The 12383-nt window shown below is 51.0% G+C and overlaps 1 protein-coding gene across 2 annotated transcripts in view; it reads right to left on the bottom strand.

Moving 5' to 3' along the window:
- Positions 1–10707, bottom strand: part of NCF1 (neutrophil cytosolic factor 1) — an 18736-nt gene extending 8029 nt beyond the window's left edge. Inside the window, exons 1-4 of one of the 2 annotated variants that reach the window (XM_040634976.1) lie at positions 10569–10707; positions 4216–4296; positions 1121–1196; positions 845–1010 (exon numbers count right to left, since the gene is read on the bottom strand). In XM_040634976.1, the coding sequence (XP_040490910.1) occupies positions 845–1010; positions 1121–1196; positions 4216–4296; positions 10569–10640 (395 nt within the window). In that variant the 5' untranslated portion in view covers positions 10641–10707. The remainder of the gene's footprint in view (positions 1–844; positions 1011–1120; positions 1197–4215; positions 4297–10568) is intronic. The other variant, XM_040634975.1, reaches the window with a different exon arrangement.
- Positions 10708–12383: the final 1676 nt, after the last annotated feature.

Below are 12383 nucleotides of genomic sequence, written 5' to 3'. Positions count from 1 at the left end.
GCCCCCCCCCCCCCGCCTTCTGCAGAAACAAAGGAGGAGGCCACTGTTGAAGAGAACGCAGGTGACGCCCCCACTTTAGTCTGGGAGAGGCTCTTGTCAGCTCGCTTCTTCTGGGGCCTCAGGAGAGCGGCCAACAGGGAGTAGGCATCCCGGCCACCCAGTCCCCCAGGCGCTGCGCTGCCCGGCCCTGGGCCAGGGCGGTGTTCAGCGGTGATGGGTATGTCCAGGCCTGCCCCGTACTTGGTGAACAGAGAGGGGCGGAGAGAGGGACCTTCCCCAGCAGGACGGCATATTCCCCTGAGCCCGCCCTCAGCTTCTCAGATGCTCCGCACGCTGGGCCCTAGTACAGGAGTCCCCGAGAGCAGGGGCGGGCAGAGAAGGAGGTGACAAAGCAGAAGCTGCTCAGCGATGAGCAGTGGCCACCAGCACCCCCTCCCTGTTGGGGCTCTGTGCTTCACCGTTTGTAAGCGCTCTGCATGGCCCTGTGACCCCATCTGGCCCTTCCCAGCCCGTTACAGGCGGGAAAACTGCCTTCAGAAGGCAAGCCGATGGATCTAGGATTGAGACTCCCAGCCCAGAGAGCCCCCCCTAGCACTGTGAGGCTCACGGGGCTCCAGGTGGAGACTCGGCAGGGATGCTGGGGGGGGGGGGTCCAGGTCACATGGGCCAGAGCTGGAATCCTCCCCCCTTCTCTTTTGGGCTGTGTGACTTCGGGCAAGTTGCCTCCCCTCTCTGAGCTTTAGTTTTCTTGTCATATGGGGGCAGTCATGCACCCCCTCCCCAGGCAAAGCTCAGCACCCCCTTCCCTCTTCCACTTCGGGGCCACAAGGAGGGGGCCACTCACTGGCTGTCCGTGGGGAGCTTGAGGTCGTCGGGGCGCACCTTGAAGAAGTTGAGGAGGTGGGGGCAGCGGGAGATCTTGACGGGCAGGCTCATGAGTGCATTGCAGTATTCTGTGAGGGTGCCTTGGCGATTCTCAGCGGCCCGCTGCCCGTCGTACCACCGAGGGGCTGGAGGGGCCAGGGGGGGACACCGGGTCAAGTCCCAGAGGGGGCAGGAGTAGGGGGCACAGCTCGCAGGGCAGGCGAAGGGAGGCAGGACAGGTGACCCTGCTTCTCACCTGGCAGGTGGGGGATGATTCTGTTCTGCGGGCTGATGTCCCCCGCCTCGATAGGGAACATTTCCTTTAACATTTTCTAGACATGAAAGAAAAGGGGAAGGCATATCCTTTATTACAACCCTGTTGTAATAGAATCGGAAACGACTCTTCTCATCCCTCGGGCTAGAAATTTCGGCGGCCATCCTTGGTCCTCTCTGTCTCTCCCATCTTACATTCACGCCACCAGCAGATCCTTCTGGTTTCACTCCTCAAATCTATCCAGCATCTGACCCTTCTCACTGCCCACACAGTCACCACCTCAGCCCGAGCTTCCACGGAGCCACGGGTCATTCCACGGATGATCATGACAGTTTTCCTATGCCCCCTGCCATCTCTGTCCTCAATCCAGCATCTTCTTCACGCTTAAACTGGATTCTGTCTCTCTGCTCAGAGCCCTCCCTGACTCGTGGCTCACTCAGAATGGAAGCCAAAGGCTTCACAAGAGTCTACAAGGTCCTGCAGCCCTGTCCTGCCTGCCTCACTCGCCTCCTCTGCCACCACCCTCCCTTCCCTTGTTCACTCTGCTCCAGCCATCTCGGAATACTCCAGGCCCACTCCTGCCCCAGGGCCTTTGCACTTGCTCTTCCCATTCTTCCCCCCACCTTTTGTCAACAGCGCTTTCTCTTTCTCTTTCTTCAAGTCTTTCCCCAGATATCACCCCCTCAGTGAAGCCTTCTCCCTGACAATTTGCCCTCCTAACTCAGTCCTCCCATCCATCACCACCCCCCGCTTTGTCTAACATACTGTGTACATCACTTTTGTTTTTTGGGTCTGTTAATCTGACTCCTCCGCTAGAACTTAAGGTCCACAAGGGAGGGCAAGGACCTGCATCTTTCTTATGCCCTTGTCACCTTCAGAGCATCTCCCACGTCGGATGCACCTGGAGCTTAGTAGGTCCTCGATAAATAGTTGTTGAATGAATGCATGAGTCCACCAATTAGTAAAAGGGGCTGTCGTGCACATATCAGCTTGGACAGGTCTCAAAAAATGTGACCTAGTGACAGGAACTAGGCAGAGAAGGGAGCAGCCGCCATGCTGATGTTTCTAGAAAGCCTGCGGAAAATGCACACTCAACACTACTGTGTCTTGTTCTTGGACTCGTGTGTGTGTGTGTGTGTGTGTGTGTGCACGTGCAGTCATCCTGGGCTGGAGCTGGGACAAGGGCATGGGATAAAGGGTGCTTTCCACTTCTGTCATGTTTTATTTTATCTTAAAAAAGCCTTCTGGGCACTCGGCTTGCTCAGTCGATGGAGCTCACGACTCTTGATCTCGGGATCGTGAGTTCAAGCCCCACGCTGGGCGTAGAGCTGATATTAAAAAAAAAAGTCTCATAGCAAACAGCATGGTGACATCAATTGTGACTCAGGGTCCTGGGTGTGGGGGCTGCTTTTAGTCTTCTTCACATTTACCTGCATTTTGCTTTTATTTACTTACTTACTTACTTACTTTTTTCCTTAAGTAGGCTCCTGAGAGCACGACCTGAGCTGAGATCAGGAGTCAGACACTTAACCGACTGAGCCGCCCAGGTGCCCCCGCATTTCGCTTTAAATCTCTCATACAAGAGGGGAGCCTGGCTGGCTCAGTCAGTAGAGCATACGAGCTTTGATCTCGGGGTTGTGAATTCAAGCCCCACGTTGGGTGTGGAGATTACTTAAAAATAGAAAAAATATTTAAAAAATTTTTCTGGAGCACCTGGGTGGCCCAGTGGGTTAAGCCTGGGATTGAGCACCGTGACTGCCTCCCTGCTTGACAGGGAGCCTGCTTCTCCTTCTCCCTCTGCCCCTCTCCTATCCCACTCGTTCTCTTTCTCTCTCAAATAAATAAATAAATAAAATCTTATAAAAAAATTTCTCATGTGCGAAGAACAGGAAGGTACCCCATTCCGGGACTCAGTACGCTGCTTGCAGAAGGCTTTTGTGGACCCTCCTTCCACCTGACTCAGTCTCAGACCTAAAAGCCACGCTCTGCACACCACACCCCCCAATGACCACCCCCAGTCTCTGGCGTGGGGAACCCCATGGGGTTTAGAGACTGTGGGATTCTCTCATTCAACCTGGCTGACAGCAGGCATCCACCAAGCAAGAGAACGTGGATCCTGGGGTGTCAGGATTCCCACCCCTTCTTCTCACCCGCCGGGGTCCTCATCAGGCCAGTGACCCTAAGTTGAAGAGCAAGGTCCTGGGGTGACAACCTGGGGGTGACACTAACCAGGCTGTCCCCTGCCAGGACAGAGGAGGCACGGCCCTTAGCGCCCCCTAGAGTTTATGTTGAATGGGGACAGCGTCTCTGAGCAGGAAGACGAAACCGTCCGGTAGATGGACTGTGGTGATGGATGGGGGACATCGGGAATATACTGCAAGCCGTTGCCCTGTGCACTTAAAATGCTAAGCTATGTTCTGTGTATTTTATCGCATTAAAACATATTTTAAGGAAAGCTCACCACTTGCAACGGCATGGGTGGAACTAGAGGGTATTATGCTAACTAAGCAAAATAAGTCGGTCAGAGAAAGACAATTATATGATTTCACTCACATGTGGAATTTAAGAAACAAGACAGAGGATCATAGGGGAAGGGAGGGAAAATAAAATAAAATGAAATCAGAGAGGGAGGCAAGTCATAAGAGACTCTCAGCTCTAGGAAACAAACTGAGGGTTGCTGGTGGGGAGGGGGGTCGGGGGATGGGGTAACTGGGGGATGGGCATTAAGGAGAGCACGTGACCGAATGAGCACTGGGTGTTATATGCAACGGACGATTCACTGACCCTTGAAACTAACAATAAGTTATATGTTAATTGATTGAATTTAAATTAAAAAAATAAAAAACATACTTTAAGAAAATTTCTTTTAAGTTAAGGAATAAATAATGCCCCCCCAACTGTGGGCTGGGGGTGCTCTAGGTTCCTCGCTTCCTGGCCAGCACCTGGGCCACCTTCCCCCTGGAAGGGCAGAGCTGGGACTGGGTGTAGCGTCGCCTCCCTGCCCCTCCCACCCACCCACCCACCCACCCACCCACACACACACACACACACAAGCACGCGTGCTCAGGGGCACTCACGTGGAACTCGTAGATCTCCGTGAACCGCCGGTAGACCACCTTCTCAGACAGGTCCTGCCACTTTACCAGGAACATGTACACCTGGGGGGTGACGAGGGGGGACCCCGTTCAGCTTCCTGGGGGAAGCCCGCGGGACTCCGGGCGAGTGGGTGGGGAAAGCACTCTTTGGGGCGACCTGGGCCACAGAGGGGGCAGCGACTTCATGGACCCCAGAGCTGCTGCTCTCCAGCTTTAGGACCCAGGGCGAGACGTTCAGCTCCTCTCAAATGAACTCAAATTCTTCATCTGTAAATTGGAGATACAGGGGCTCCTGGGGCTGGCAGGAGAGGTATGGGCGGTGAGACAGAAAAGCCTGGGCTCACACCATACCAGAACTCAGTGAGACAGTGCAGGGTCCCGTTTCTACCAAATGTCCAGAATAGACAATCTACACAGAAAGATTCGTGGTTGCAGGGGCTGGGCTGGGAAGGGGGAGTTTCTAAGGGGTCTGGGGTTTTTTATGGGTGGTGACGAAAGTCTAATATTGATTTTATGAGGGGCGCCTGGATGGCACAGTTGGTTAAGCATCTGACTCCTGGTTGCGGCTCAGGTCGTGATCTCAGGGTCGTGAGATCGAGTCCCACGTTGGGCTCCACACTCAGCACAGAGTCTGCTTGAAATTCTCTCTCCCTCTGCCCCTCCTGCTCGTGTTCTCTCTCTCCAATAAATAAACACATCTTAAATATCTTAAATACACAGATAGATAGTTGATAAATAGATATAGATAGATAGATAGTATGACAGTTGCACAACTCTGTGAATACTAAAAACCTTTGAATTTTACACTTTATATAGGTGAATTATATCTCAATGAAGCCATTATTAGAAAGGAAAAAAAAAAGGAAACTTGGTAAGGAGAAACCAAAATAGATCTAGAAGAATTCTATTCAGCCACAAAAAGGAACAAATTTCTGACAGAGGCATCCACACTGGTGAATGTCGAAAGCATTCTGCTGAGTGGAAGAAGCCAGACACGAAAGGCCACACACGTGGTAGGTAGGATTCCATACCTATGACATTCCAGAACCAGTACGACTAACTCAAGGTGGAGAGAAACCAGAACGGCGGTAGCCCCCGGGGGTGGTGGAGGAAGGAGTGGGCAGCGAGAGAATCCCCCCCGGGGGTGGTGGAGGAAGGAGTGGGCAGCGAGAGAATCCGGGGGCGAAGGTAACTATCTATACCTTGATGAGGGTTTCGATTATGCAGGGACACGTACCATCAAAAGTCAGCAGATGTATCTCTGTGATTGGTGGATTTCATTTTTTTTTTTTAAAGATTTTATTTATTTATTCGACAGAGAGAGAGACAGCCAGCGGGAGAGGGAACACAAGCAGGGGGAGTGGGAGAGGAAGAAGCAGGCTCATAGCGGAGGAGCCTGATGTGGGGCTCGATCCCATAACGCCGGGATCATGCCCTGAGCCGAAGGCAGACGCCCAACCACTGTGCCACCCAGGCGCCCCTGGTGGATTTCATTTTACACAAATTCTACGTCAAAAGAGAAAAAAACTAGGGACGCCTGGCTGCCTCAGTTAGCGGAGCGTGCGGTGCCTGATCTCAGGGTTGTGAGTTCAAGCCCCGTGTTGGGTGTAGAGACTGCAAATAAAATCTTTAAAAATTTTAAATTTTTTAAAATTTTAAAAAGAGAATTTTTTTAAATTTTAATTTTAAAATTTTAAAAAGAGAAAAATTTTAAATTTTTAAATTTTAAAAAGAGAAAAAAAAGTAAATATGACCTCTAGGTAGTGATATGCATGCTTAAGTATTTAGGGCCAAATGTGCGGATATTTGAAATTTGCTTTGAAACGCACCAAAGGGGCGCCTGGGCGGCTCAGTCAGTTAAGTGTCTGCTTTCGGCTCAGGTCATGATCTCAGGGTCTTGGGATCGAGTCCCACATCAGGCTCGCTGCTCAGCAGGGAGTCTGCTTCTCCCTCTGCCCCTCCCCTTTGCTCAGGGTCTCTCTTGCACGCTCTCTCAAGTAAATAAATAAAATCTTAAAAAAAAAAAAGAAAATCTAGAAATATATCTAAGTACACACGGAAATTTAGAATATGATAAAAGTGGTATCTCAAATTAGAGGAGTAAAGGTGGACTTTTAGTTTCTTTCTCTCTCTCTCGTTTTTTCCATTTTATTTTTAAGTAATCCCTACACCCAACATGGGGCTTGAATTCATGACCTGAGATCAAGAGTCGCGTGTTCCACTGACTGAGCCGGCCAGGCGCCCCCGTAAAGGTGGATTTTTAAAAAATTGGTGTTGGGTAAAATTGGATTCCTATCTCACACCGCACACTGAATAAATTCCAAATGGGTCAGAGATCTAAGGGTAAAAGTTGAAACCACGTACGTGCCAGAAGGAAACATGGGGCTATGGGAAGATTGAGGCAACAGAAGATTGCTACTTAAAATGCATTGATATTTTTTCAAATGTTTGCATGTAAAACAGGTAAGTAAAGCCAAAAGACAAATGATAAACCGGGAGAAAATATTTGCAATACCTATCACAGATAAAGGGCGAATATTCCTAATATATAAAGAACTCTTTGAGGGATGCATGGCTGGCTCAGTTGGTGGGGTGTGTGACTCTCGATCTCGGGGTCGAGATTACTTAAATAAATACATAAAATTTTGGGGGGCGCCTGGGGGCGCATTCGTTAAGCGTCTGCCTTCAGCTCAGGGCATGATCCCAGGGTCCTGGGATCGAGCCCCACATCAGGCTCCCTGATGCACTGGGAGCCTGCTTCTTCCTCTCCCACTCCCCCTGCTTGTGTTCCCTCTCTCGCTGGCTGTCTCTCTGTCAAATAAAATAAAATAAAATAAAATAAAATAATAAAATATTTTTTAAAAATATATAAAAATTTTAAAAATCCTTTAAAGGACTTTTTTTTTTTTAATTTGAAAGAAGAAAGACAAAAAACCTGATGGAAAATGAGCAAAATTCATGAGCAGTTCATGGTACACACACATGTATATGTCACCCTACACATACAAAGAAGTGTCTGTCTTTACTCATAATAACATCAGTGCAGGATGATTAGGTAATTACCAGTTAGTGACGACAATCGAAATAGTTGTTTGTAGAAACAATGGCATAGTCACATGATGGACTATTATATGCATGTAAAAAAAATGAGACAGACTTACTGAACTAATTTGGAGGGAACTCCAGAATATTATAGGAGAATGGAGAAAAAGGTATGTATAGTATGTCACCTTGCTTATTGTCTGTGTAAAGAAGGAAAAATCAGAAAAAATGTATGTACTTTCGAAGTTTTATTTAAGCAATTTCTACACCCAAGGTGGGGCTTGAACTCACGACCCCGAGATCGAGATCGAGAGGCACACACTCCCCTGACTGAGCCCGCCAGGTGCCCCCCCTTTTTTTTGCAAAGAGAAAAACAGGAAAGATAAGCCAGAATGAGCCTTTGAGTACGTTTTTTTTTTTTTAAAGATTTTATTTATTTATTCGACAGAGATAGAGACAGCCAGCGAGAGAGGGAACACAAGCAGGGGGGAGTGGGAGAGGAAGAAGCAGGCTCCCAGCAGAGGAGCCTGATGTGGGGCTCGATCCCATAACGCCGGGATCACGCCCTGAGCAGAAGGCAGACGCTTAACCGCTGTGCCACCCAGGCGCCCCATTCAGTACGTTTTTTAAATAAAGTTTCGATGTTTGATCACATCAAACCTGTGAACGTATTACACATTTAAAGATAAAATTTAGATCAACGAGGATTTTTTTAAAAACTTCAAATTGGAAACCAACGAAAACTAATAAACCTCACTATCTATCAGATGGGTAACAGTCACATTAAAGAAAACTGGAAAAGAAAAAAACCCAAGTAACTTTCAGTTACAGTATTTCTACCCTCAGTCCAAAAGGAGGAAAAAACCGCAAAGAAAACTTACATTCGACTTAATAGGTTGATTGTTCCTAATGGCGTGGGTGCTGTAGTTCTGATAAAACTAGCTGGCGTGGATCGCAGAAATGAGCAAAGGAGTAAAGATGTTAATTTAGTTGGGAGCCAGGGTTCTCGTGGAGGGAGAAAGGATCTACCAGCGTAAAGTGGTACAAGGAGAATGAGATGGAATAGCTTTTTCCCCCAGTCCGAAAGGCCACGGGCAAAGACATCCCCGAGGCAATGAGCACACCCAGCTTCCAGACCTAGAATTCTAATATCGCTCCCCAGTGCAAAGAAACAGAGATCCTTAGTGAAAGGGCTGAGTCCGGAGCTCTGGCTGGAGAGCACAGGAAGGGCCTGGAACATCTCGACCAGAAGTAAGACTGTGCTCAGAGAAAGACAGGCTAGGGCAAAAAAGCAGAGAAGCCAGCTTGAAGGGGCTCCCACTGGCCAGATGTGGGATGATGGGAGCATGAAATAAGTTACGATAGCGATAGCTCATAACCCAATGAATAAAAGAGAAATCCACGCATCCACAGTGAACTAAGGAAATGGTAAGGAAGAGGGAAAGAACTTGACGGTAACATGTTAACTGATACATGCAGAAAGGAACGGTAGAGTTCAGAAATCACTATTTGGCAATTGTTATAGTCATTAGACTCAGGAAGAGTAATTTGACTCATCCACGGACCATAGAACAAACAGGATATTCCTAGAGTTTCAGAGAATTGCCCCGCAGGTTAATTATTAATCACGAGGGGAAAAATAGTAACTTTACAGTAGAGACACCTGGTGATCAAAATTAACATCACCAGCACAGGAACCCGCAAAATCGCCGGCCACCTGATAGGATCAACGTCACTTCTGGGGTATTTCTGCCATCCATGCATAATCCCAACCCAATGAAGAAGGCTTAGACAAATCCTTTTGTAGAAGGGACGTCCTACCAAATGGCTGGCCCCAGCTCTTCAAAACGTCAAAGGTGAGAAGGACAAAGAAAGATAGATTAAGATCGACCCAAGGGTGCCTGGCTGGCTCAGTTGGAGGAGCGTGTGACTCTCGATCTCGGGGTCATGAGTTCGAGCCCCATGTTGGGTGTAGAGATTACTTAAATAAATAAAACTTAAAAAAAATAAAAATAAAAGACTGACCCAGATTAAGGGAGTTGGAAGAGTCAAGACAAGTGAAATGCAGCAGGGGGTCCTGGGTTGGATCCCAGACCTGGAACATTTTTACTACAGAGGACAAGTAGGGGAACTGGTAGAAATCTGGGTGAAGTCCGTGGGCTGGAGAACAGTGTTTCATCTATGTTAATTTGCTGATGTTGACACATTTGCATCGCGGTGATGTAAGAGAATGCCCTGGACTTTAAGAAACACACTGTAGAGGGGGGTGACTGGGTGGCACAGTCCATTAAGCAGCCGACTCTTGGTTTCTGCTCAGGTCATGATCTTGGGGTGGTGAGGTTGAACCCCGCACTCAGCAGGGAGTCCTGCTGCAGATTCTCTCTCCCTCTGCCCCTCCCGTGTGCGCGCGCTCTCTCTCTCTCTCTAAAATAAATCTTTTAAAAAGTACACAGTAGTATTCAGGAGTAAGGAAACACAATGTCTCCAATTTACTCTGGAATGATTCAGAAAAGTCCAATTCAGAGAAAGAGGTTGGGGAGAGAGGGAGAGATAGGGAGGGAGGGAGGAGGGGAACGGGGGGGGGCACAGATGTGGGGGGCATGGAGCGATATTGGAATTATTGGTACTTTGAGGGCAACCCTTCTGCAAGTTTGAAATTATTTCAAAATTAAAAGTGAAAAGAAAGAAGAGAAGTCTTGGCATAGGATAGCGAATGTGCCCTACAAATACCATACAATTGACAAAGCAGAGTCCCTCCCTGGCCTCCTCTGGCCTCGGGGACCCTATGGGGGTGGACATGTCTGGGCAGATACATCCCAGTCTCCCAAGACAGGGGATGGGGGACATTTTTGGCTCCTTGGTGGCATCACCCTGCTGGAGGGGATCTGTCATGTAACTGACCCCACCGCCGGCTGGGGGTGGCAGAGGTTTGCCGCCAGCCCTCCTTCCTTGGAGGACAGCTCCCTGAAAACTGGGATGGTCAAGAAGGGCTTCCGGGAGGAGTGCGCCCTGCACAGGTGCGCTGGGCTGCCCGGACGCGAACAGGACGCGAACAGGGCGCGGACAGCGGACTCCTGGCTGGGGCGGGGGAGCAAAGAGTGAGGTCGGCAGGCGGGGGCCAGGGGCCAGGACGCCTGTCCTCCCACCGAGGGCCCCGGGCTGCCAGGGCGCGCGTCCGTGTCAGCCAGGGCGCGCGTCCGTCCCTGGAGGCGCGCGGGGACAGCGCCGTCTGGCACCTGCGCGCCCGCGACAGGTTTGTCCCCGTGCGCGCGCAGGGCGCCGCGGCTACTCACGTAGTGCTGGCTGGGGACGAAGCGCTTCTCGAAGCCCAGAAGGGCGATGTGGCGTATGAAGGTGTCCCCCATGGCTGGGCTGCGGGGCCTCCCCTTCTGCGGGGGCACTCCCTGGCTGGGCCTTAAATGGGGAGGAAAGAGGAAGTCACTTTCGTCTCGGCAGGGGTGGGGGCAGGAGGGGGCAGGGAGGGCTCTGCTTCTTCTTTCGATTTCTGGGATTCCTCAGACTCCCATGGCGCGGGCTCCGGCGGCCGCATGCAGGCATGTGGATGAGAGAGCTTGCCGCGCATTTGGGGGTGCCCATCCTCCACCCCTCTCCCGCAGGCAACCTGTGGACAAGTCGCCCTGGCCTCTCTGCAGTTCCTGGAACACCCCGTGCTGCTCCCACTGCTGGGTGTGTACCCTTGTGGGGCCATCTGGACCGTCTCCCACTTGTCTGTAACTCCCTCCTTCCTGGCATTCTGGTTTCTGCTCAGATGGCACCTCCTCCAAGAAGCCTTTCTTGATAACTTCATGCAAACTAGCAAAACTTCATGCTTCCCCCCCTTTCCTGTTTTGATTCACAGCACTTACTAGGACTGACATATTGCCTATTTCATTTGTTTTACAACGTTTCTCCTTACCAGAATGTGAGCCCCATGAGAGCAAGGGCTTGGCCTGTTATGACAGGGCTCTGGCCCCAAGCCCTCACCCGGCCGCAGGTTTGCAGGGGTCCCTCCATAAATACCTGGGTAGTGGCCGCACCAGTCCCCTCCATGGGGGCGTGTGCGAGCAAGGGGCAGGTGCATATCTGCAGGGGCAGGGGTGCGTAACGGAGTGCCAGTGGCGGTGGGGACATGCTTTGAGTGAGACTTGCATTCAAATCCTGAACAAGTGTACGCTCGGGGCTGACTCAGTTTCCTCCTGAGTGAAATGGGACCACAGGCTCTGATGAGAGGGGACGTGGGGTGAAGAGGTGAGGAGGGAGCCGTGTGCTGGTGGGTGAGGGGAGGGGCTGGGGCCTCTCCGACTGGCGCCTAGGACTTAGGGGGGGCCTGGGAGGCTCAGACGTTATGGAGCTGGTCCAAGGTCATGGGGCAGGTGGCCTCCGACCCGGGCAGTTTGGCTGCAGGCTCCCGTTGGCAGGGCCAGTTGGTGGCCCAGATGCCCAGATTACAAGGCCCGGAGGCCATGACAAAGGCCACCAGCATTCTGAGAGCCACGAGTCCCTGTGGACTCCTGGGGGTGAGGTGGCGTCCGGCAGAGGGGAGCCAAACATGCCATTTTGTGACTGTTAAACTGTGACCGGTCAAGTTGGTGGTGGTTCCTGGTTTGTCTAAGAAGAGCAGGGGCCATGTCCTTTGCTCTGAGAGATTTGTTTGGCCTGTCCCCGGGGGTCACGGGGAGGTCACCAGCCCTGGGTGTGGCTAACCTTGCAAGGCCCTCCTCCGGTCATCTCCATTACGTCTCTAGAATCTTGCCGCGGGGCGCCTGGGTGGCTCAGTCGGTGAAGCGTGTGTCATGATCCCAGGGTCGTGGGATCCAGCCCCACATCGGGCTCCCTGCTTAGCGGGAAGCCTGCTTCTCCCTCTGTATCCCCGCCCCCCCCACTCATGCTCTCTCTCAAATACATAAATAAAATCTTATAAAAAAAAATACAATCTTCCTGCACAGGGGATACAGTGCTCAGCAACAAGAAGGCGCTGCCACACACAACACGGGGGAACCTTCTAGACACGGAGGGAGCGAGGCAGACAGCAGAGCATACCTTTGGCAGGACGCCGTGTAGACAGAGCTGAAACACTCCCCTTGCCAGTCTACACGGTTGAAGGCAGG

The sequence above is a fragment of the Ursus maritimus genome, unplaced genomic scaffold (genome assembly GCF_017311325.1).
Source record: "Ursus maritimus isolate PB19 unplaced genomic scaffold, ASM1731132v1 scaffold_2, whole genome shotgun sequence".
In the NCBI taxonomy this organism is placed as follows: Eukaryota; Metazoa; Chordata; class Mammalia; order Carnivora; family Ursidae; genus Ursus; species Ursus maritimus.
Note: the sequence above shows the minus strand (reverse complement) of the source record. Positions and strands in the feature narration are given on the sequence as shown.